This window comes from Lontra canadensis, unplaced genomic scaffold (genome assembly GCF_010015895.1).
Source record: "Lontra canadensis isolate GAN:19392208 unplaced genomic scaffold, GSC_riverotter_1.0 scaffold8, whole genome shotgun sequence".
In the NCBI taxonomy this organism is placed as follows: Eukaryota; Metazoa; Chordata; class Mammalia; order Carnivora; family Mustelidae; genus Lontra; species Lontra canadensis.
Genome location: NW_022631002.1, coordinates 17,434,921 through 17,459,260, shown reverse-complemented (window position 1 = coordinate 17,459,260; position 24,340 = coordinate 17,434,921). Strand labels below are relative to the sequence as shown.

The 24,340-nt window shown below is 38.2% G+C and overlaps 1 protein-coding gene across 3 annotated transcripts in view; it reads left to right on the top strand.

Moving 5' to 3' along the window:
* Positions 1-24,340, top strand: part of NFATC3 (nuclear factor of activated T cells 3) — a 130,346-nt gene that overhangs the window by 65,155 nt on the left and 40,851 nt on the right. For all 3 annotated transcript variants that reach the window (XM_032854124.1, XM_032854126.1, XM_032854125.1), the window contains exons 4-8: positions 1,406-1,605; positions 9,508-9,680; positions 12,620-12,760; positions 20,394-20,449; positions 21,465-21,591. In XM_032854124.1, the coding sequence (XP_032710015.1) occupies positions 1,406-1,605; positions 9,508-9,680; positions 12,620-12,760; positions 20,394-20,449; positions 21,465-21,591 (697 nt within the window). The remainder of the gene's footprint in view (positions 1-1,405; positions 1,606-9,507; positions 9,681-12,619; positions 12,761-20,393; positions 20,450-21,464; positions 21,592-24,340) is intronic.

The window sequence follows — 24,340 nt, the reverse complement described above, 5'->3', positions numbered from 1 at the left end:
TACCCCCAAAGAATGTTGAATTTTTGGTTTTTTGTTTAAGCAGTCACTTAACTTGGTTGGAGTCAACCTGTAAAACGTGTCTCTCTATGGTTGGTGGCAGCTCATAATCTCATTTCAGTTATGTTAGCCTTACATTCCTTGGGATCTGACATGTTCATAGGTGGTTCCCAGGTCAACCAAACGATTGGGCAAAGTTTATATATATAATTTGGAGCTTCCCTTCTCCGGCTGTCTCCTTTCTGGGATTTCCCTCTTACTCTCCAGGAGCTGTGGTTGTCCTGTTCTTCAGGCCCTTCAGACTTTAGATTTTCTTTTCTTTCTTTCTTTCTTTTTTTTTTTTTAAAGATTTTATTAATTTTATTTGAGAGAGACGGAGAACACGAGTGGGGGGAAGAGCAGAGGGAAAGACAGGTTCCCCACAGAGCAGGGACCCTGACGCGCGGCTCTATCCCGGGACCTGAGCTGAAGACAGACACTTAATGGACTGAGCCACCCAGGCGCCCCAGACTAGATTTTCTGTAGGAGTTTCAGCCACTTTGTAAGGCATGGACTCTGGCCTTCTCTCAGGTTAAAAGCCTTTAAAACAGGAAACACACTTTTCCTTATCCTCTTCTTACATGTGTCAGTTTGCTTCCAGAATATGCTTATGTTGGTTACCCTCCATGCTTTCAAGTCATTCTTTATGTTCCAGTTTTTAATTGTTATCTGCATGATGATGGGTCATACTAATGCTATTCAGCCATCAGATTGGATAGGGGAGTCTCCCTAAGTGCCAAATGTATACTTCTTTAGGCTCTGTTTCCTTTATTTCCCTCCTTCTTTGTGGCCACTTTTTTTTTTTTTTTTTTTTTTACCTCCAGCACCTCTTGGTCCTCCCTCTGTATACTTATCTTCACCTCAACAATAGTGAAAGAAGAATACCAGAGAATGTCAGGTAGCCCAGCCTGTTAAGTCAGTTGAAATTTTAAGTTGGTAACGTATCTAATAGGCTTTTTGAGATTCTTCTAAAACAAACTGTCTCTGATTTTAATAGCCTCTTAGAGGAGCTTTCTGCACACCAAAGTTTTTTAAGTCTGATCTAGACGGTTTATGCTGCCTGACAAAGAGAATCATCATTCCTTTTGGTTCTTCATAGCATTCTGTAAGAAGACTTTGTAAAATTTTTATTGTTCTAGATACTTATACAGGAAAAAGCCCTCATCCCTTTGTAACATATTCTAACATTTTATAACTCATAAACTTCTGAAATGTGGAAGATTGTTCACTTATTTTTCTTACTGTTATCTTTTTGAAATACATTTTCTGTATCAATAATATGTTACAAATATAACAGACTTACTCTTCTAAGCTTATTGTAAATACATGGATAATGAATTGTATTTTTCCATTTGTTCTTCCTAATTAGCTCCTGGGCTATAATGAAAAGCCGATAAATCTACAGATGTTTATTGGAACAGCAGATGACCGATATTTACGACCTCATGCATTTTACCAGGTGCATCGAATCACTGGGAAAACTGTTGCTACTGCAAGTCAAGAGATAATAATTGCCAGCACAAAGGTTCTGGAAATTCCCCTTCTTCCTGAAAACAATATGTCAGCCAGGTATCTTGAAACATACCTCAAAATGGACAGTTTTTTTTTTTTCTTTTTTCCCTAAAACAACTTTCAGAAAAAAACATATTTCTTTTTATAGTACAGAAATAAAGTATTCATTGTTCTAAATTAACTGAATAACATTATATAAATAATCATAGTATATTTTCTAAGATTGGTAGCAAATTTCCAGAGAAGAAATTCAGTTCATCATAAGTTTATGAACCATCTAGGACCAGCCAAGCATTATATTAAATGATAGAGAAAAATATATATGGACTTTTTTCAAGTTGCTCACAGTCTAATAGGATAGACAGTAATAATTGCAATACAGTTATTATAATTGTTAAATTTCCTTAAGGAAAACTTTGACCCTATCTCCAGGTGTCCTGTTTGACTCATTTCCAAACAAAATGAGGTAGCTAGCTTCTGAATGAGAATGCTTTAGAGTTTTGTTCAAGTTAGGATTATATGCAGTTTATTATATGTTAGATTGTATGTTAGAAAATGAGTGGCTTAAACACTAGACATTTAGTTTGTTATGCCACAACAGAAATACACAGGCATTTTAGGAATAGCACAATGTCTCTATAAGTCATTGGTGCTCCAAACTCTTTGTATTTTTTCTTCTCTGCTATTTTAACATGTGGCTTCTATCCCCAAGATACAGAATGGCTACTAGAGCTCTAGCCATCACAACTGTAGTCCGAGAAGGAATAAGGAGGAAGGGTAAATGAAAACTTCCATCTGAGTTAGCCTCTTTTTTATGTTGTGTTATGTTATATTATATTATTTATATGTATTTTTTAAGTAACCTCTTTGCCCTGTGTGGGGCGTGAAATCACAACCCTGAGACCAAGAGTCACGTGCTTTACTGAGCCAGCCAGGCACCCCCCGAATTTGCCTCTTTGAAGAGCTTGTCACAGGGGACCCTGGGTGGCTCGGATGGTTAAGTGTCTGCCATTGGCTCAGGTCATGAACCTGGGTTCCTGGGATTGAGCCCCACATCAGTCTCCCTGGTTGGCTGGGGGCCTGCTTCTCCTCTCCTACTGCTCCACCTGCTTGTGCTGTCTCTCATGCTCTCTCTCTGTGTCAAACCAATAAATAAATGTTATTTTAAAAATAAATAAAAAAATAATAAAGACTTGTCGCAGAAACCTACCCAACACATCTCATTGTTCATCCTTGTATATAAGGAACATCTGGGATTTTTTGTTTTGTTTTCTTTCTATTTGAGTACATTGCTATCTCTAACAATGAGAGAAAAGGGGGGGAAGGAAATTTAGTATGCAACTTTTAATTGGTCACAACTAGGCATTTTAAAGTTACAGTGAGATTTGTTACATAGATTGTTTCAAACTACGGTATAGACCTTTCTTAAAATGACAGTAACATCCATTCCAGGTTATTGCGAAAACACATACATAAAATAAGATTTTGGTCTCTAGCTCTCTTCCTTTAAATTTATACTTAAATAACTTTTTGGGTAAGCTGCATAGACCCCTGAAGGCAACCAATTTGTGATATAATTCTATTATTAGAAAATAAGAATTGCCGGGCACTGTGTGGCTGAGTTGGTTAAGCATCTGCCTTCAGCTCATGTCATGATCACTGGGTCCTGGGATCGAGTCCTGCATTGGGACTGCTCCTTGGGGAACCTGCTTCTCCCTCCGCCTCTACCTCCCCTCTCTCCTCTCATGAATAAATAAAGAAAATCTTTAAAAAAAAAAAAAAAAAAGAACTGTCTTAAGAAATAATCAGTTAGGGGCACCTGGGTGGCTCAGTGGGTTAAGCCTCTGCCTTCGGCTCAGGTCATGATCTCAGGGTCCTGGGATTGAGCCCCACGTTGGGCTCTGCTCGCAGGGAGTCTGCTTCCCCCTCTCCCTCTACCTGCCTCTCTGCCTACTTGTGATCTCTGTCTGCCAAATAAATAAAAAAAAAAAAAAAAAAGAAAGAATCAGTTATTATGGTTCAGTTGGTGAAGCATCCAACTCTTGATTTTCAGCACATTGAGTTTAGTAAGGAGTCTGCTTATCCCTCTCGCTCCTCGTTTGCCCCTCCCTGTACACACATTCTTTCTGTCTAAAATAAATAAATATTTATTTTTTAAAAAAAGGAAGAAAAAAGAGGAAAAAAGAACTTACCTTGTTAACTTTTTTCCCTTGTTACCTATTACTAGAAAAGACAAGTTAATATAAATTGAAATAAAACCTACCTTGTTTACATGGATGGTACTCAATAACCCAACCCAGTTCTCTGCCTCCAAGCATCCTATTTGACCCATTTTCAAATAAAGTGAAGTGGCTAACCACTGAATGAGAATGCGTGCATGTGAGCTTCTTCCCTTTTACTCTAGGATCTTACTTTTTCATTTAGCATCAAAAGCATATGAATATACAGTTGTAATAGCTGCAGAGATGAATTTAAAACTCAGTTGAACCATCTTTTTTCTAAGAACTCAAAAAATTGATCCCTAGAAGATAGTTTGCAGGCCATGTTTCCATTCGTTCTTCTGGATATTAAAAGCACTGGACTTAAATCAAGTTCAGTAGAAAGTCACCAGAAGCTTCTTAAACTTCTTAACTTTGTTTTGTTTTGTATTTTTTTAAAGATTTTATTTTTTTATTTGATAGAGAGGGAGCACTAGCAGGAGGAGCGGAGGGAGAGGAGAAACAGGCTCCCCGCTGAGCAAAGAGCCCAATGTGGGGCTCGATCCCAGGACCCCGGGATCATGACCTGAGCTGAAGTCGGATGCTTAACTGTCTGAGCCACCCAAGCACCCCATAATTCTTAACTTTGTCTGAAGGATAGAATAAGAAATATCCATATGAATAATTTCATAATCTGAAAAACCACTGTTAAAGATATTAGCTTTTAAGTTGGTCATTATTACATATATACATATACACAGAATCTTTTCAAGTTAAAGGGAGAGAGCTGGTATTTCCTGATGGCATGGTAGGTTTTGCTTTACCAGACAAGGAGAGACATATAAAAACTTACCACATTTATTTTTTGCCTTGTTCTCCGGAAGTTCACAGTCAAGTTCAGTTATAGTAATTATAGTAATTTGTATAACCCTAAATTTGGAATATATTTATTTCCTGTTCTTTCTGTTGAAAGCTTTTTTTTGTTTGTTTTCCTTGACCTAATTTGTATTTATGTTGTAAAATGCCTCATCCTTTCTAAAAATAATGTATAAATCAATAAACAAAAAAGAGTACACAAGTTTCTAAAATTTTCAAGAAATTGGGAAAGCTTCACATATTAATTAATGTGAGAAAATCAGCTAAACATACCTATCTTATCCTTTTCCCATCTACTAGTATATGGAACAGGCTGTAGTCATGACTCCTGTCCCTTCCCCAAGAGGATATGGGCAGGCAACATATGTTGCCTGCCTGGATCAGACCAGAAAGCAAAAGCTGCAGAAATACTATTGTTACTAGTTACAGCTAGTGCCCTCATTGCACCCTGTCAGGTACACCCCTGAACTTTCTCTAGCCATTCTATCCACCCTGGCCTGTTAGATTAGGGACAGGAATTCTGTAAGAAGGCTTGTGGCAACATTGTATGTGTCCAGAAAAGGGTTGAATAAGAAGCAGCTAGGAGGGGTACCTGGGTGGCTTAATTGGTGAAGCATCAGAGTCTTTGATTTCAGCGCAGATTGTGATCTCAGGGTTGTGAAATTGAGCCCGGATTCAGGCTTCACACTCAGCAGGGTGTCCACTTGAGATTCTCTCTCTCCCTCTTCCTCTGCCCCTGCTTTCTCTGCTTGTGCTCACTCGCTCTCTCAAATAAATAAATCTTAAAAAACAACAACAAAAAGCAACTAAGAAGTTACACAAACCTAAGGAAACTTCTTCCCTGTATCTTAGCTAATAGAGCAGCTGATGAATGAGCCTGTTTTACCTAGCAACTAATTATAAGGATAAGCTACAGTTATTGAATGTAGTATAGTGTCAGATAATGGTAGATAAATAATTTGTGCATGACAAGACCATCATTGTTCAAAATAATTTATGTGTAAGTAAGTTGTAGGTATGTGTTAAATGACTCTTATTCTCTAAAAACACTTAGGTGGGGAAAGCTTGGCAGATACTCCCCTTGTTTTGCCTACTGTCCCACAGGCGTGTCATTTCAGTCCTAATTTATTTTGAATGTGTAAGACTCTTTATTTAAGATCATTATACTAACTCATTGCTGTAAGCACCCTACAAGATACTTTAAATATAAGATGCCAGTATTCATTGCCTTATCCTACTCAAAACTCCTCCCTGTTTTTAAAACTAGATGAATATGGATATGGTGGTATTATACTATGACCTAAAATATAGTTATATATTGGGGGTACCTGGGTAGCTTAATTGGTTAAGCCTCCGACTCTTGATTTCTGCTCAGGTCATGATCTCAGGGTGGTGAGATCAAACCCCGTGTTCGCATCCACCCTAGGAGGGATTCTGCTTCTCTCCTCCTTCTCCCTCTGTGCCCTCCCCTTGCTTGTTTCTCTCTCTCTCTCTCAAATAAATGAATAAATCTTAAAAAGGAGGGGGCACCTGGGTGATCAGTCAGTTAGGCATCTATCTGCCTTCAGCTCAGGTCATGATCCCAAGGGTTCTGGGTTGGAGTCCCACATCCGGTTCCCTGCTCAGCAGGGAGTCTGCTTCTCTCTCTGCCTCTGCCCCTTTTTCCCTCTTCCTTACCTCCCCCCGCCGCTTGTGTTATCTTGCATGCTCTCTCTCAGGTAAATAAATAAAATCTTTTAAAAAATTTGAAAAGTAAATACATTTTTTTTTTAAGATAAAAAATAAGGAGCTCCTGGGTGGCTCAGTCAGTTAAGTGTCTGCCTTCCAAAAGGGTCGTGGTCCCAGGGTCCTGGGATTGGTCCCCCCGTTGGGACTCTCTGCTCAGCAAGAAGCCTGCTTCTCCCTCTCACTGCAGCTCGCCCTGCTTGTACTTTCTTTCTCTGTGTCAAGTAGGTAAATAAAATCTTAAAAAAAAAAAAAAATCTTAAGGGCGCCTGGGTGGTTCAGTGGGTTAAGCCTCTGTCTTGGGCTCAGGTCATGGTCTCAGGGTCCTGAGATTGAGCCCCGCATCAGGCTCTCTGCTCAGCAGGGAGCCTGCTTCCCCCTCTTTCTCTGCCTGCCTCTCTGCCTACTTGTGATCTCTTTCTCTCTGTCAAATAAATAAATAAAATCTTTAAAAAAAAAAAAGGTAAAAAATAAAATATAGTCATACTTGTAAACAAAATTAATAGTTATTTTTATTCCTCTGTGTGGTTTTCTTGTTGGTCCAGTCTTTTCCTGCATTTTGTAGCCAGAGGTATATTGTGTGGTTGTTTTTTTTTTTTTAAGATTTTATTTATTTGACAGAGAGAGCAAGCACAGGTAGGGGAATCAGTAGAGAGAAAAGCTGTCTCCGCACTGAGCAGAGAGCCCGACGTGGGGGTCCATCCCACGACTCTGGGATCATGACTTGAGCTGAAGGCAGACGCTTATCCGACTGAGCCACCAGGTGCCCCGTGTAGCCAGAGTTAATTTTAAGATTGTCATTTCTGATGCCCATTCTATATCTTCTCTTAGAAACAGCTCTCTGCTAAAATACCTTCCCTTGGTTCATCTAAGTGTCTCAGGTCAGTAGAGCATGTGACTCTTGATTTCAGTGTTGTGAGTTTGAGCCCTATGATGGGGGTAGAGTTTAAAATAAAACAGTACGTACATATATTTATATAAAATACCTTTCCTCAAAACTCAGTAAAATGGGTAATCTCTGGTATTTCTCTTCTCTTAATGACTTACATTGGCATGTTAAGATGAATAATCACAGGGTGCCTGGGTGGCTCAGTTGTTAAGCATATGCCTTTGGCTCGGGTCATGATCCTAACGTTCTGGGATCAAGCCCCACACTGGGGCTTCTCCCTTTCCAGCTCCCCCGTGCTTGTGTTCCCTCTCACTATCTCTATCTGTCATAAATAAATAAAATCTTTAACAAAACAAAAAAAGATGAATAATCACTACCTCATACAATTTGATCAATACTGGTTAAGCTAAAGTGCAGGTGTTCAGTATTAGTTAAATATAATTCATTATCCTTAAATGGCAAATACTTATCTTCAAAAGTGTTTACTTTTTTTGAAATTTCTTCTGTGTCTTTCTGTTCATGAAAATATTCATCCTTTTGAGATTCTTTCTCGTGCTTTATTCTTTCTTATCTTGAGAACCTAGTTCTTTAACACTTCTTGTCCTGACAGCAACTGCTGCAGGCTCTGGGCAATGAGCACCAGAGTTGGGACTGTTGGTAGATAAAGCAAAAGGACGGTGACAAGGAATACCACAAGAGAGAGTAAACTTTAACTTGAATGTTGATTATTTAAGTTACCTGTTTGCTTTCTTCTTTAAATATGTGAATAAGGGGCACCTGGGTGGCTCAGTCGTAAGCATCTGCTGAGAGAAGAACCACAAAAACTTAGTGTGTTTATGCTACAGGTTTATTTATAACAGCAAAATACTGGAAACCCCGTTAAAGCACTGATGAAATCAATTCTGATATAGTTACATGTAGGTACCAACATGGGAAAAGGTCCTAGTAAAAAAAAGTAAGGAGCAGGGACGCCTGGGTGGCTCAGTCCTTAAGCATTTCCATTTGGCTTGGGTCATGATCCCAGGGTCCTGAGATCGAGCCATGCATCTGGCTTCCTGCTCAGTGGGAAGCCTGCTTCTCCCTCTCCCACTCTCCCTGCTTGTGTTCCCTCTCTTGCTGTGTCTCTGTCATGCAAATAAATAAAATCTTAAAAAAAAAATGAATACAAACATATCTTGTAGGTACTATTGTTTCCTACGGTGATTGTGAGTTAAGCAGCCGTACAAGTAATAAATTTTGAAGATAATGAAATGTTAGACCTTAAATACCAAAACGTTAATTTTATATGTGCATACTTTAGAAATGAATCTTAGAATCTTAGTCTGATGGATTGTTTTTACTAATATAGCACTAGAAAAGTCTAAATATGCTATTAATGACTGATTTGTAGTCCTACAAGTGAATCTTTTCTCGCCTGGTTACTTTTATAGAATTTAACCATCTTTTTACTTTGTATTTCACTTACCTAGTTTTGTAAAACAAACCACTCTAGTAATTTCATGGCTCAAAGTAATAACTGTTCATTATTTTCATGATTCTTAAGGTTGGCTGGACTCAGCTGGTCCATTCATGTGGTGGCAGCTGGGATCACTTATGCCCCTGAATTCAGCTGGAAGCTCATCTGTGTTTCGAACATCCAAGATGGTTGGATGTGGCTGGAATAGTTGAAGATTATCTTGGCCTTTCTTTCCAGTTTGCCAACTGGACTTCATGGTGGCTCAGGGCTCTAAGAGAGCAAAAGTGGAAGTTATGAGGCTTAAATGGTGGGCCCAGGACTTAACCCTCATAACTTCCACTGTATCAGTTAGTTACATTCTGTTTGTCAAAGCAAATCATAAGACCAGCTTTCAAAGGGAGTACCTAGGTATTCCACCTCTTGATGGGAGAAGTGGCATGCAGGTACAAGAATGGGCAAAAATTATTAATAGCTATCTTTTTAGACAATCTACCACGCTTACCATTATATGTTTGTCGTTGATAATATTTTTAATCTCAAAATTGACATAGGAGAAAATAGCAGTCATACATTTTTTTTTTTTTTTAAGTGGACTCCATGTCAAGGTGGGCTTGAGCTCATGACCCTGAGTTCAAGACCTGAGCTGAGATCAAGAGTCAGACACTTAACCAACTGAGCCACTGCGGCACTCCATGCATTTTTCTTTTTTGACCTGATTTTAGGTAGTGATAGTTCTTCCCTGTTAGGTTGAGCTAAGTTGTTGAGGACCACTAAATATCAGTAAGCAAGTAAAATTTGTCTATTTTTCTCCCTAGTATTGACTGTGCAGGTATTTTGAAACTCCGCAATTCAGATATAGAACTTCGAAAAGGAGAAACTGATATTGGCAGAAAAAATACTAGAGTACGACTCGTGTTCCGTGTGCACATCCCACAGCCCAATGGAAAAGTCCTTTCTCTGCAGACAGCTTCCATACCTGTTGAGTGCTGTAAGTAAGCTTGTGATGTTTTCAGATTTTGTTTATAATGAGCCATTTTCTGTTTTGTTTATAATGTAATATTTGGATCAAAAGTATAAATTGAGGCACAGAGATTAGATATCTAATGTGATTTTTTTGTATGGAAACAAGCTGCTTGTTTAGGTGGGAGGAGTGCTGATCTTGGAGTTAGGAAATGGGTTCTCATGATAATTTGACCATAGGTAACTGTGCCTATAATTGTGCCTATAAACAAATTCTCTTGACCACAGTTTTCTTATCTATAAGAAAAGAAGATGGGCTTGATGACATCTGAGAACCAGTTGAAGCTATGGTTCTGATACTAAGTATCCCTTGGTCACCCTTGTTTAATGAAAATGTGAGCTTTCTCTTTAAAAAAAAAAATGTGAGCCTTCTTGTTGGAAGATGCCTATCTCTGCAAGCTGACGTCTCAGCTAAATAAAGACTTTTAGGAGTTTATTTTTTGGTTCTTTTGCTTTATCATTAATCTATCTACATCCGATTGAGAAAATGAATTCTCCTCTCCCCCACCCCCCAATTTACAAAGGCAAGAAATGAGAATAGGCCCTAGAACTTGGTGCCTACTCAAGCTCTGGAGAACTGTGAACCTCTGGCAGGTTAGCTGGTAGGACTAGAGTTTTGAGACTGCTATTTAGATGTTTATGGCATAGACTTAGAAGTGTTCTAATTCCATGTCTTAATTTTGTGTAGGAGGAAACAGGCACAAGTATCTGAAGTACTCCTTCAAGCTTATTTGCTTGCTGGTGAGAGCTGTGCCTAGAACACAGGTTTTCCTAGTGCTCTTTCAGTTATACCATTTTATTTCTGTCAAACACATGCATTCCTGATTTGGGATCAAACCTACTGCCTATTACCTATCAAACCTATCAAACCTATTACCTTTCTGTGCTCCTTTTTGCTGTTTGTTGAATTGCACTACTACTTTATTATTTCCCGGTTGGCTTTGGGAATCACTGAGCAAATCCATGGTAATAGAATTCACTGTAGAAGTAGTTTTATATTAGTTTTAATAGAAAATACAGGTATATGCTACAAAATTCAAAAAATACAGAGTGAAAACAAATTTCCAGGTCAACTATTTCCGCTTCTTAGAAGCAGCTGTCATTGCCATTGTTCTTATTATCATCCCAGGTTAGTCTGTGCCAATATAAGCACATGTGCCTCTATTTTTTAGCAAAGTTCAATTATTTAAGTTGATAGATTAATTCAAATTTTTGAGATGAAGTTATTATAAAATGATTTTCTATTTTTTTCTTTAAGTTTATTAAATTAATATGTGATTATTGTTGCGAATATAGAAATGCAGAATGGTGCAAAGAGTAGTATGGAAATCTTTTGTAATACCACTGCCCTGAAGTAGTCACTATTAACCGTTTTTTAAAATTTTCTTTTTTTTCATATATATATGAAAAAGATACATATATCTTTTAGTTGAATGTACTCGCTTATTATGCCTTTGCCATTTGTTGAACACAATTTTGCTGTTTCTTTGAATGTACCTGCGGTGGCTAGTTTCCACCATAAATATCTAAAACTTGAAATAGTCTGCATCTTAGGCCAGCCAGTGCTTGTTTGCATTTCCCTTCTCTTTGAGCCATTTGGAACATAAGTATTTTCTGAGGTCTAAGTTAGTGCTCAGTACTTTCCAAGTTGTAGTTGATCCTAAATCCCAGACGCATCTCCTATGAAAAGGGTCTGTTTTAACATTCTCTTTGAGTGGGGCAGTGATCCCAATTCACATACATTTTGTAGCTTGGTATTAAATACTTTGGAGAGCCAAGAGCCACAGTGAACTGGCTATGTGTGCTTCCTAAAGGCATTCAAGTTTAAATTTCTTTAAAATGTTCTAGCCAAACAAAACATAGCTGACCCTCAAAGCCACCAATTTTCCACCCACGAAATAGAACTAAAAGTAGACCAGTTTTCCAGCTGTGAAGAAGAGCACATAATTCATACTTTTTATTTGTTTTAATCCAGAGAAACCTAATTAGGCATTTGGCAAGAAGAAACCTTAAGAACCTAAGCAGTCAGAAGAAGTATAATCTGTAGCTTAAAGTTCAGACAGTTAAAAAAACAAAGAAAAGAAAACTCAAATAGAATCTCACAAAATATAACAATTTGAAATCAGTCAATATCAGAGAAAGATGACCAAGGTCACTGTTTATAAAAGTTGGTCATTTAAAGATTGGCCTTAAGAAAAGGCCAGTCTTTCCTTAGACTTTCTTGAAGACTGGCATTAAGAAAAACTATGTTTCACATACCCTGGCAAGAAAGAGTGCAGTGCACTGTAGAAACATTTACTTCCATTTTTTTAAATTCAGTGTGTACTTCATGTATGCTTCAGTTATTTAGAAAATTGCCCAGAATGGAAACCTTAAAAACATGCTAAGTGATGACCTGTATATTTTCTTGAGGAAAGAGCTAATTTTTTTTCCTTTAGAAACTTGTCTTCTTTTAATTGTATGCAATATAATTACATATGTTTGCATTGATTTGCTTTATATAGTTACATTAGATTTATCAGTTTTAGGGCTCGCTTTGCCAGCACATATACTAAGATTTATCAGTTTTAATAGTTGTATGGAAAAAATGTATTGAAGACAAGCTAAAAGGAGAAAAGTGGATGAAATTAATGTTTTGAAGTCAATGTGAAGTTGTAGACGTTGACTAATTTTTCTTTGGTTGGTTTCTTTATAGTTGTAAGAAAATTCTTTAGAAAGAACACAAATCTAATAAATCTATTTTGTTTTCTAAATAATAGTGGATATTGCTACCACTGTCTCAGACTTTAAAAGCCCAGAGTTTGCTTCTCTTTATTTTTATTGTATAGCTTGAATTTATCATTTACATATGGAATATTTTAAACTAATATTTTGTTTCTTCTTAACCCGTAAAAAAAAAAAAAACAGCTCAGCGGTCTGCTCAAGAACTTCCTCATATTGAGAAGTACAGTATCAACAGTTGTTCTGTAAATGGAGGTCATGAAATGATTGTGACTGGATCTAATTTTCTTCCAGAATCCAAAATCATTTTTCTTGAAAAAGGACAAGGTAAGTAAGATTTAGTTGATTGACCTCAAAATAAGGGGTAGAAGGGATAAAATAAATTATTCAGATGTTTCACTAACATTAATCACAAAATAGTTTTCCTAAAGCTACAGACATCATTTACACAGATTTTTTTTTTGTAAGCCTTACATTTTTTAAATTTTCACATAAATGTTGAATTAAGGATGTTTCAAAGGCAGTATTTCTACTCCTTTGTATACATATACTACTCAAGAGAATTGACAGTATGTTGCACAGAAATGAATATTTGCAGCCACATTATTCATAATAGCCAAAATGGGAACAATCCAAATGATCATAACTGTTATGTGGATAAACAAACTGGGGCCTATCCATATAATGGGATATTAATCAGCCATAAAAAAGAATAAAGTACTGATTCATAACACACCACGAATGAACCTTAAAAACATGCTAAGTGAAAGGAGTCAGCACACAATGTCCCAAGTCAGCAATCCATAAAGACAGAAAGTAGATTAGTGGTTGCCACTGGAGGGAGGGGAATGACTGTTAATGGGCATGGAGTTTCTGGAATTAGGTAGTGATGGCGGTTGTAGAACTCTGCGAACATACTAAAAACCTCTCAGTGTTACACTTTAAAAGGGTGAATTTTATGTATTTTATATAGGAATATATAAATTATGTCATTTTCAGAAATGTAGAAGGATCCTGTGACTATCAGGATGTTTGATTTAGCCCTTCTTGAGCATATTTAAAACAGTTTTCCATTAAGCTCCTGGAGGACAGGGACTACCTCTACAAAGAAACAAAAAACCAGTACCTCCCCCATCTCACACAGTGTCCCAGGAACCTGCGGGGTGGTGGAGGTGCACGAAAAAACAAAACACTTTCCATCAGTTGTTCCTTCTGATTTTTTAAAGCATTTTTAAAGTCGTGAAATACCTTTTTATAAGAAGACTATAACAGATACTCGTACCTCCTACCAAGTTTAAGAAGTAAGACATTTATTTCTGAAGGCCTCTTGAAACCCCTTCCCAAATGGATTCTACTCCTAAATCAATCCATGTTTTTCTTTATAGTTTTATGTATTTTCTCTGGTTTTAAACTATGTATAACATTGCATGTATTCTTCTGAAAATTACTTTTTTCAGAGGTCAACATTAATGTTTTAAGATTGATCCATGTAATAGAAGATCTTTCCTTTTCACTTCTTTATAGTTTTACTGTATGAATTGCCACAGCTTATTATGTTTCCTCACTGGATATTTGGGCTGTATCCAGTGTTTGACATTACCAAACAATAACCAGCAGTGCTGCTATGAACATTTTAGTGCTTATCACCTGGTGGACATAAATAAGAATGTCATAATTCTTTTTTTTTTTTAAAGATTTATTTATTTATTTATTTGACAGACAGAGATTACAAGTAGGCAGAGACAGGCAAAGAAAGAGGAAGGGAAGCAGGCTCCCCGCTGAGCAGAGAGAGCCCGATGTGGGGTTCATCCTAGGACCCTAGGATCATGACTCGAGCCGAAGGCAGAGGCTTTAACCCCCTGAGCCACCCAGGCGCCCCAAGAATATCATAATTCTTATATTTTGTTTATCTGGTAGGTGTAAAATGGTATCTTGAACTTTGATTTTGAATTTCCCTGACATTTATTGAGGGTGTTATGGGTCATTTATGTATCCTTTTTTGTGTAATATCTGTTGGTGTTTTTTTTTTTTTTAAGATTTTTTAATTTATTTATTTGACAGACAGAGATCACAAGTAGGCAGAGAGACAGGCAGAGAGAGAGGAGGAAGCAGGCTCCCCGCTGAGCAGAGAGCCTGATGTGGGGCTCGATCCCAGGACCCTGAGATCACGACCCGAGCGGAAGGCAGAGGCTTTAACCCGCTGAGCCACCCAGGCGCCCCTCTGTTGGTGTTTTTTGCTCATTTTTTTTCCATTGATACAGTTTTCATTTTCTTACTGCCTTATGAGATTGTTTATGCATTCTGGATATCAAAGTGAGTTGGTGAAGTGCCTCACTTTTTCCCACTCCTTAAGTGTGTGTCATACAATTTTACCTTCCTTTGAACGTGTAACTGAGCTCATTTCTGAAACCTTCAGGGCTGGGGGCTTTGTGGGACTATTGGTTTCTGCTATAATTCTATTCATGGGTGTAGGGACCATTTAAATTTATTTCTTCTTGAGTTATTTTTTGTGATTTATACTTTTCCAGGTTAAAAAAAAAAAAAAAGGCAAACCTTCAGTCTGTTTCTCCTTTACTCTCACATTGTTACTACATTCACAGTACTTCTGACTCCAGATGTGTGGGTTTCCCATATATCAACCAATTCTTTGAAATGAACTGGATGTTCTTTTTTTTTTTTTTTTTTTTTTTAAAGACTTTATTTATTTACTTGACACAGAGAGACACACAAGAGAGGGGGAGTGTGAGAGGGAGAAACAGGCTCCCTGCCAAGTAGGGAGCCCAATGCGGGGCTCCATCCCAGGACTTCTGGATCATGATCTGAGCTGAAGGCAGACGCTTAACAACTGAGCCACCCAGGCGCCCTGAACTGGATATTCTTAATTAAATTCAATTCTGACAGTATCTGGAGTTAGCTCAGACCACAGCTTAAGGGCTCAGTACCATAAGACTGCCTCCTACTTCAAATGTCAGTCGAAAGTAGTAGGTACCCAGTTGCCCACAACATCTTTCTGACTTGGCTACAAATCGGAGGTTCCCATGACCCCCATCTTGGATATGATCATTTGGTAAAGCAGAACTCAGAGCAATACGTACTTATATTTACCAGTTTACTATGTAATAGAGAATATCATAGAGGATAGAGGTGAACAACCAGGTGGAAGAGATCTGTGGAGTAAGGTATATGGGGATGGATGCAGAGCTTCTCTTTCTTATGGACATGCCACTATCCCAGCTACCCCCATGTGTTTGACAACCCAGAAGTTCCCCCAGTCTCTGGAGTAATTTTAGTATTTTTATGGAGGCTTCACCACACAGGCTTGACTGATTATTCATTTCCAGCCCCTCTCCCCTCTCTGGAGAATGGAGGTGGGACTGAATGTTCCAAGGTTCTAATCATGGCTTGGTCTTTTGGTGACCAGCCACCATCCAGGGGCCCACCAGAAGTCACTTCCTTAGAACAAGAGATAGTGGGTGCCTGGGTGGCTCAGTGAGTTAAAGCCTCTGCTTTCAGCTCAGGTCATGATCCCGGCGTCCTGGGATCGAGCCCCGCATCAGGCTCTCTGCTCTGCAGGGAGCCTGCTTCCTCCTCTCTCTGCCTGCCTCTCTGCCTACTTGTGATCTTTGTCTGCCAAATAAATAAATAAAATCTTAAAAAAAAAAAGAACAAGAGATAGTTCTGTTACTCAGGAAGTTCCAAGGGATTTAAGACCTCTGTGTCAGGAATTGGGGGTCAAAGACCAAATACAGGGCGCCTGGGTGGCTCAGTTGGTCAAGCATCTGCCTTTGGCTTAGGTCATGATCCCAGAGTCCTAGGATCGAGTCCCACATCGGGCTTCTTGCTCAGCAGGGATTCTGTGCATGATCTTTCTCAAATAAATAATTAAAATTAAAAAAAAAAAAAAAAGACCAAATACAAGAACAAAAGGTATTCCTTGTGCTGTTGGTATCACTTAGAAAATCATAAGAATTTTAGGAGCATTGGGATGCCTGCGTGGCTTAGTTGGTTAAACATCTGCCTTCGGCTTAGGTCATGATCCCAGGGTTCTGGGATCTAGTCCCATGTCAGGCTTCTTGCTCAGCAGGGAGCCCGCTTCCCCCTCTGTCTGTCACACCCTCTGCTTTGGAGTGTGAGCGCTGTCTCTCTCTCTCTCTCTAACAAATATAATCTTTTAAAGAATGTTTTAAGGAACTTCAGGAGTTTTATCCAGGAACCAGAGGCAGAGACCAATACATATTTTCACTATTATTTCACACAAAGATTTTATTTATTTCACTCAGTTTTCAAATTTGTTTGACATTAATTTGGTTATAATACTGTATTTCTGTGTCTGGAATTATATCCCTTTTAAAAAATGTATTCTGCTGTTATTTATTTGTGCCATCTCTGGTTTTTTAGCCAGGGTTTCCAGAGTACTTTGACTTTATTGATCCTTTCAGTTGGTTTCTGTTTCCCTAGTTTCTGTGTTTTTTTTCTTTTCACTTTTTTGGGACTTAATATGTTTGTTTTTCTTAATTTAAATGGTAATCTCATTTGTTTTTCATCCTTTCCTCTTTTTAAAACTTAAGTATTTAAGGCTATACATTACCTTCGTTGCCCCTTATAATTTCAACACCTATTTTTTCCCTGAATACTTTTTCTTAGGGTTTAAGTAAGTTTATATCTTTTCATACTAAACCATTCCCATTCTGTTGACTCTTACATCCTCATAAGCTATCATTTTATTTCTTTCATTTATCATCCAGCCTCTCAAAAAGGTAATGTTATCACCTTTATTTCCTTACCTGCTACTTACTCTTTCATTTTCTATATTGAAATATAACCTAAACTTTTGACAGTCAGCTACCCACACTTCTCCTTGACAGTCTTTTCTTCCTTGGCCTTTGTGTGATTGTATTTACCTGGTTCCTGGCACATTTTTAACTGTCCCCACTCATCTTTTTTTAATTAGTTTTCCTGGCCCTTAAATATAGATGTTTCCCAAGGTTCTGTGGTTCAGCTTTCTTTTCATTATGTTCCTTCATTCTAGGAAATTTCATCAGTCATCTTATCTCCATCTATAACCACATTATTTGTTTTAAACTTCTCTTTATGTACTTTTTACCCACCAAATCCTGCATCGATGGCCCACTGATACTTAAAATAAAAAAATCACATCAGACGTAACAGACCATTTTGTTTCACTGGGTCCCCCAACTTGATTAAAAATGTTACATCTTCCTGTTCTTAGGTGGGAAACCATATTTTTCCATTGTTTTTCTCCTTTAAAATTCACTTCCCAGGGCCCCTGCATGGCTCACTCATTAAACATCTGCCTTCATCTCGGGTCATGGTCCCATGGTCCTAGGATCGAGCCCCACATCAGGCTCCCTGCTTGGCAGGAAGCCTGCTTCTCCCTATCCCACTTCCCCTGCTTGTGTTCCCTCTCTCACTCTCTGTCAAATAAATAAATAAAATCTTTTAATAAATAAATAAATAAAATTCGCTTCCTTCCAACTCCTTTGATCCTGACCCATACCTGCCTGTCTTAAAGAAGTATCGGTTCTGTATCACAGTTTATTAATCATCAATTATTTATGAAGCATCTGTTACATGACAGACACTAGTCTAGGCATTGGGAATATAATGGTGAATAAAATCTTACAGTTGCTTGCTTTGATGGCCTACATTCTAGTGGGGAAGCAGACAATAAACGTAAAGATAAAAGTGAACAAGATAATTCTAGATAAAAGTACTATGAATTAAGAGGGTAAAGTGATAGTAACTGAATATTGATTTATATCAGGTGGTCAAGAAAAGTCCTTCTGCAGCATTAATATTTTAAGCAAAAGAAGTGGTGTAAGGAAGAGATAGTATCTCAGAGCTGCCCCTTTCTGTTATAAAAATTCATTTGTGCCTCAATATAATAAATGTGTATATATGTAAGGCAGTTTCATTATAGAATTCCTTTATTTTTTAGTGCTTTTAGTTTAAATTGAATCATGTTAAATGGTAGCAATTACTGGTTTCAGATAAGATGTGGCTGTGAATATGTAACTCCCGTTCTGAAAGCACCATCAGTAATCCCTTCATATTTTAGGCTCCTTGATAGGGCATTTAGGTCACTGCCTTTCTTTCCAGCCTTATTTCTTACTCCTCCCTGAGTCATACTTTATATCCCACCAACACAGCTGCTTATGGTTCCTTGTATTGTGTAGTTTCTTGCCATCTTGGCTTTGCTCGTGCCCGCTCTTCTGCCTAGACCACCCCCCCGGCCCCGCCCTGTCACTTGAATTCTACCTTATTTTTAAGCCTCAGTTCAAGAGCTCAGAAAACCTTCCTTTACTCACCCCTTCACCAAGACTAGGGTAAGAATCCTGAATTCTCTTGGCACATTCAGAGTGCACCTTTATTACTGTAACCGCCACACTTTATTATAATGAACTGTTTGTATTTGCCTTTCATCTGCAGACTGAGGGTAAGAGTATCCTTTCATCATTAACTCAGTAACCCAAAGTGCATGGCACATCAGGACCCAGGAAATGATTGTTGAACTGAGCTGTATTTTTGTGTAGGCGTAACATTTGTCTGTAGTATCTCTTGTGCACAAAGGGTAGCCATTATCTAGTTACCAGACTGGAAAATAATAGTCACAATTAAGAAGGTGTTTGATTGAGCCCTTTCAGATATCCTTACAGACTAGATGAAGTCATGCTAACTGTGAAGATACTTGTGAGAGTTAGTCAATGGGCAAATGCCCATCACTTAAGAAAGAAGGCTTTGGGGGCACCTGGGTGGCTCAGTTGTTGCGCAACTCCTTGGGCTCAGGTCATGATCTCAGGTCCTGAGATGGAGCCCCGAGTTGGGCTCTCTGCTCAGTGGGGAGCCTGCTTCCCTGCCTCTCTCTGCCTGCTGCTATGCCTACTTGTGATCTCTCTCTCTCTGTGTCAAATGAGTAAATAAAATCTTAAAAAAAAGAAAGAAAGAAAGAAAGAATGCTTTAGAATACTGCACATCAGACTGGAGAGCTTTAGTAGCAGTTGGGGTTCTCCCCCAGGTGAACAATTCACTTGAGAGGAAGAGACAGAAAATGTGCTGGCCGGATCTTTGGGTGACACAAACATGGAAAGCCTAGCAGGTACATTCAAAGACCATCAGTGTCTAAAAAGATCTTGGCAAGCCAAGAAATCCAAGTCTAGTAGGGATAAATTAATAAGTGCTGGGAGAAAAAATATGTAAGTGCAGTGTAGGAGTTTGAACTTAACAGACGCAGTGTCTTCATATAAGGTGGCAAGAGCCTTAGTCACTCTCTACCATGCTGGGTCATTTCCCACCTGGGCTGTTCAGTTCTGGGCTTGGTACATTTGGAGGGAGATGGTCTTGTTGGAGAAATGTTCGAAGAAGAATGGGCAGGAAGGCTAATAAAATCTGTGTAAATCTGTGTAAGAGGTAGATGCAGAACTGGGGAGGCTAGCCAACAGAAGAGGAGACACCTGCGAACATAGCTGTTTTTAAACATCTGGAAAGCTACTCGAGCAGAGGACCACTCAAGATTTTTTAGATTGGTGGGCTGCAAGGGGTAGTTCTTAAGCCACTGGTGGGATATTATAAGGAGGCAGATTTCATCTGTCATGAAGAGCTTATCCATCAGCAGTGACTATCTAGAGATTAAATGGGTTACTTCGTGAGGGAGTGAGTTTCCCATTACCTAAGGTATATAAGCAGAAATTGGCTACCACTTGGAGGAGGTGCTCTCAGATGATTTTCAAACATCACTCGACAGAATAAACTGGAGGGCCTGCTATCTCAGGTAGCCCAAGATCTTCTCATTTTTTTGTCATGGGTACATATTTTATTTTCATAATGGAAGTCAGAAAAAGATTCCCTTTGCCAATAAGCTTGTGATACTAGATACATTAAATATTGTTTATATACTTTCTGACTTGAATTACTTTTAACTGTAAATTGTTTTTTTCAATAGATGGACGACCTCAGTGGGAGGTAGAAGGGAAAATAATCAGGGAAAAATGTCAAGGGGTAAGAAATTTACTTTATTCCTTTTTAAATACTTAAGAAGCATGATGAGAAAATTGGATAATGCCACTTTTATGTTATAGATGAAGACTTTTATCTGTTGTATGAAAGAAAAGTAAATTTGAATTTTTAGAAGTTTGGACATGAGATAGGTACTTTCCTGACACTAAAATTAAATTTAGGATAGATAAACAATTGGTGTCTTTTCCTTTTATTAGAAGGTTCTTACTGATGTTATCACTAAATTTTTTCTCTGAATGCAGTGAAGAAATCAAATAAATTCAGTAAAGAACATATATAATGGGCAAAAAGTAGGGGGGGGGCGAACAAACCCTCATGGGTTTGTATATTTAGGATTATATTTGCATCTTTTCAACATTAAGCCTTCCAGGATTCACCACTGAACGCTGTGGTCCCTTAATCCTGGTTGGACTGGTGACAGAATCTTCTGGGGGTAGAGGATAACACTGCACAGTGCTCTCCAGAGACCTGGAGAAATTAGGTTAAGGATTGCAGTTGGTTTGGGCCAACAGTTTTCACTCTGCTTGTGTAAAATTATTTTTTATGTAGGAACGGATTTTGTATATTGCCAGTTTAGAACATTTTGAATGTGAAATTTAAGGAATCTAAACTATAACACAGCTCAAGAAATATTAAACCTGACTGAAAATCAGAGTAGACTTCCACTTAAGATCAATAGCAACATGTAATACTCAGTGTTCAGAGTATCTCACTACGTAGTATATAAGACTATTTTTATTTCTGCTACAACTAGAACCCAATTGGATGACTAAAAGGTAATTTCTCCTTTAGTGGTTTACTTTAAAGAATTTATCTCTGTTGAGATTAGAGTTTCATAGAGTAAATCTCCAGATGACTTACATGACCAGTTGATGTGCATAATTATCTATGATGGAAGAGACTGTGTAGTTAAGGCTCAAGAGTCATGGTGAGTTTAGCAGGTGCATTTCATTTTTAGTTCTGAGTGTAACACAATCTTGCTTTCCATGCTCCTTAGGCTCACATTGTCCTTGAAGTTCCTCCATATCACAACCCAGCAGTTACAGCTGCAGTGCAGGTGCACTTTTATCTTTGCAATGGCAAGAGGAAAAAAAGCCAGTCTCAACGTTTTACTTACACACCAGGTATGGGAAGTTGTGATGGTTTACTATAGAACTTGCTTTCATAATGAATAAAAAGTTGTTCGATGAAACCTATATGGCAACGTTTAAAGTAGAGTGCTTATAATCAATAAAAATCCCAACATACGCCATTCTGTCAAGTTTGTGTTGACTTTTAAATTTAGATGTGGTATTAGTTGTTATTTTGTAGTTATTTATTATAAGAAAATCAGAAGATTGAATATGGGTTTTAAATCTGTTTTTCAGTAGCTACCAGAAATCACCAGCACTACAGTAAGGGCAGGTGTTTGTGAATATGTGTGAAGTCCCCTTGTGTCCTTAGCACTGCAGGAAGGTAGTGTGTTCATCTTAACCATTTCCAGTCAGATGAAAAATCTCCCATTAGATTTTCATTTGGCCAGTAGTGACTATAGCATACTATGGGCCATGGGGAATATAAAGTTTCTGGTTGTATAGATGTACTCTAATAAAGCTTCTGTACCACTTTTCTGCATTAGTTCAAATGGTGTAACTTTCCAGGTCTTGGTTGTGACACATAAATATTATTTGCAGTAATCACGCTGATGGTTACATAGAGAACAAATCTTTATAGAGGCCCTCTCTGTTGTAGGCACTGTATTAGTCACCAGAGCATATGATAATAAAAAAATCATAGTGAACTTTACTCTTAAAAACTTATTCTTGCAAAAACTTCTTTTTTCCTTAAGATTTATTCGTTTATTTTAGAGAGAAAGAGAGAGAGAGAATCTCAAGTATATGCCCCCCACTGAACTCCAAGCTTGACACAGGGCTCGATCCCACAACCCTGAGATCATGACTTGAGCCCAAATCAAGAGTTGAACACCCAACTAACTAAGCCACCCAGACACCCCCTCTTGCAAAAACTTTTAAATGGTTTCTAGTTAATGAAAATAATGAACACTTATTTGTCATTCATATTCTTTAAAGCCTGACTATATTTCACTTTTAGCCTCTAAAAGCATTTATAGGGGCACCTGGATGGTTCAGTGGGTTAAAGCCTCTGCCTTTGGCTCAGGTCATGATCTCAGGGTCCTGGGATCGAGCCCCGCATCAGGCTTTCGGCTCAGCAGGGAACCTGCTTCTCCCTCTCTCTCCCTGCCTCTCTGCCTACTTGTGATCTGTCAAATAAATGAATAAAATCTTTAAAAGGAAAAAAAAGGCGTTTATATTCCCAAATCTGAAAATTAATATTACTTGATCGTGTTAATATATTACTTGGTAATAAAATATTTCAGATAGTTTTCAAATAGAATACAAACATTCTGAAAGATTTTAGTTAGCCTTTTCAGTATTAATTCAGTAAGTATTTGAGTAAGTAAGTATTTCACCAGTTGGGTGAAACCTATCTCATTTCCTTTATCATGGAACTTATAATCCAGGGGGACAAACAGAAGTTAATGAATCACTAAATAAATTAGTTTCTAACAAATTTGTAATTAGAAACTGCAGAAAGGACTCTGTAGGAAAGGGATACGATGCCATAGGTGAAAATAACAGAGGGACCCTTGCCTAGGCTGACAGGTTGAGAAAAGGCTTTTATGTGAAAGCAATACGTGAGTTGATAACTGGAAAATAATAATAGTTTATAGACATGTTGTGTATGTGTGTGTGTATATATATATCCATACATATGGTACTGTTCTAAGCCCTTTTTCTGTTTATTCTTTTGAACTCATAATAGATGTATGAGATAGGTTATTATCTTATTTTATAGATGGAAAAACTGAGTAGCTAAGTATTATGCCCACAGTCTTAGAACATTTAAATCTTACAGCCAAATGTCATGCATAGGCAATCTGGTTCCAGAGTCTGGGCACCTAACTCTTACGCTAGAGTACATCTCAGGTTTGTTCATTGATTTAGCAGACATACTGAACATTTAGTGTGTGCCAGGTGCTATTCTAAGCAGTTTATACCTAATAACTAATTTATTCTCTTATAATCCTGGAAGGTAGGTAATAATTGCCCTTTTCATTTTGCAAATGAGTGAACCAAGTTCACACAGCTAATAAGTGGTGGAGGTGAGATTTGAATCCAGGCAATCTGGCTGTAGAATCTATACTGTTAATAACTGTCTTAGAGAAAGTGAGGGAGAACATTTCAGGTAAAGTCAACAGCATGTGCAAAGGTATTGTGGTTGGTTGGATAATGGAGTATTAAAAGAACTTCAGTTGGTTAAGTGTCCAACTCTTGATTTTGGTTCAAATCATGATCTCAGGGTCATGGGATCCAGCCCTGCATTGGACTCTGTGCTCAGCGTGGAGTCACCTTGTCCCTTTCCTTCTGCGCCTTCCCCGTTCTCTTACTCTCTCTCAAATAAATACATTAATAAAATTCTTAAAAAAAAAAAAAAGGAGGGGTGCCTCAGTTAAGCGTATGACTCTTGGATTTTGGCTGAGTTCATGATCTTGGGGTTTTGAAATGATTCCCTGCTTCAGGCTCCATGTTGGGCATGGAGCCTGCTTAACATTCTCTCTCCCTCTCCTCTCTCTCTATCCTCTAATAAAAAAAGAAGTTGTGGGGCGCCTGGGTGGCTCAGTGGTATAAGCCTCTGCCTTTGGCTCAGGTCATGATTTCAGGGTCCTGGGATCGAGCCCTGTGTCAGGCTTTCTGCTCAGCAGAGAGCCTGCTTCTCCCTCTCTGTCTGCCTGCCTCTCTGCCTACTTGTGATCTCTCTTTCTGTCAAATAAATAAATTAAAAAAAAAAAAAAGTTCCAAGAAATGAGCTTTA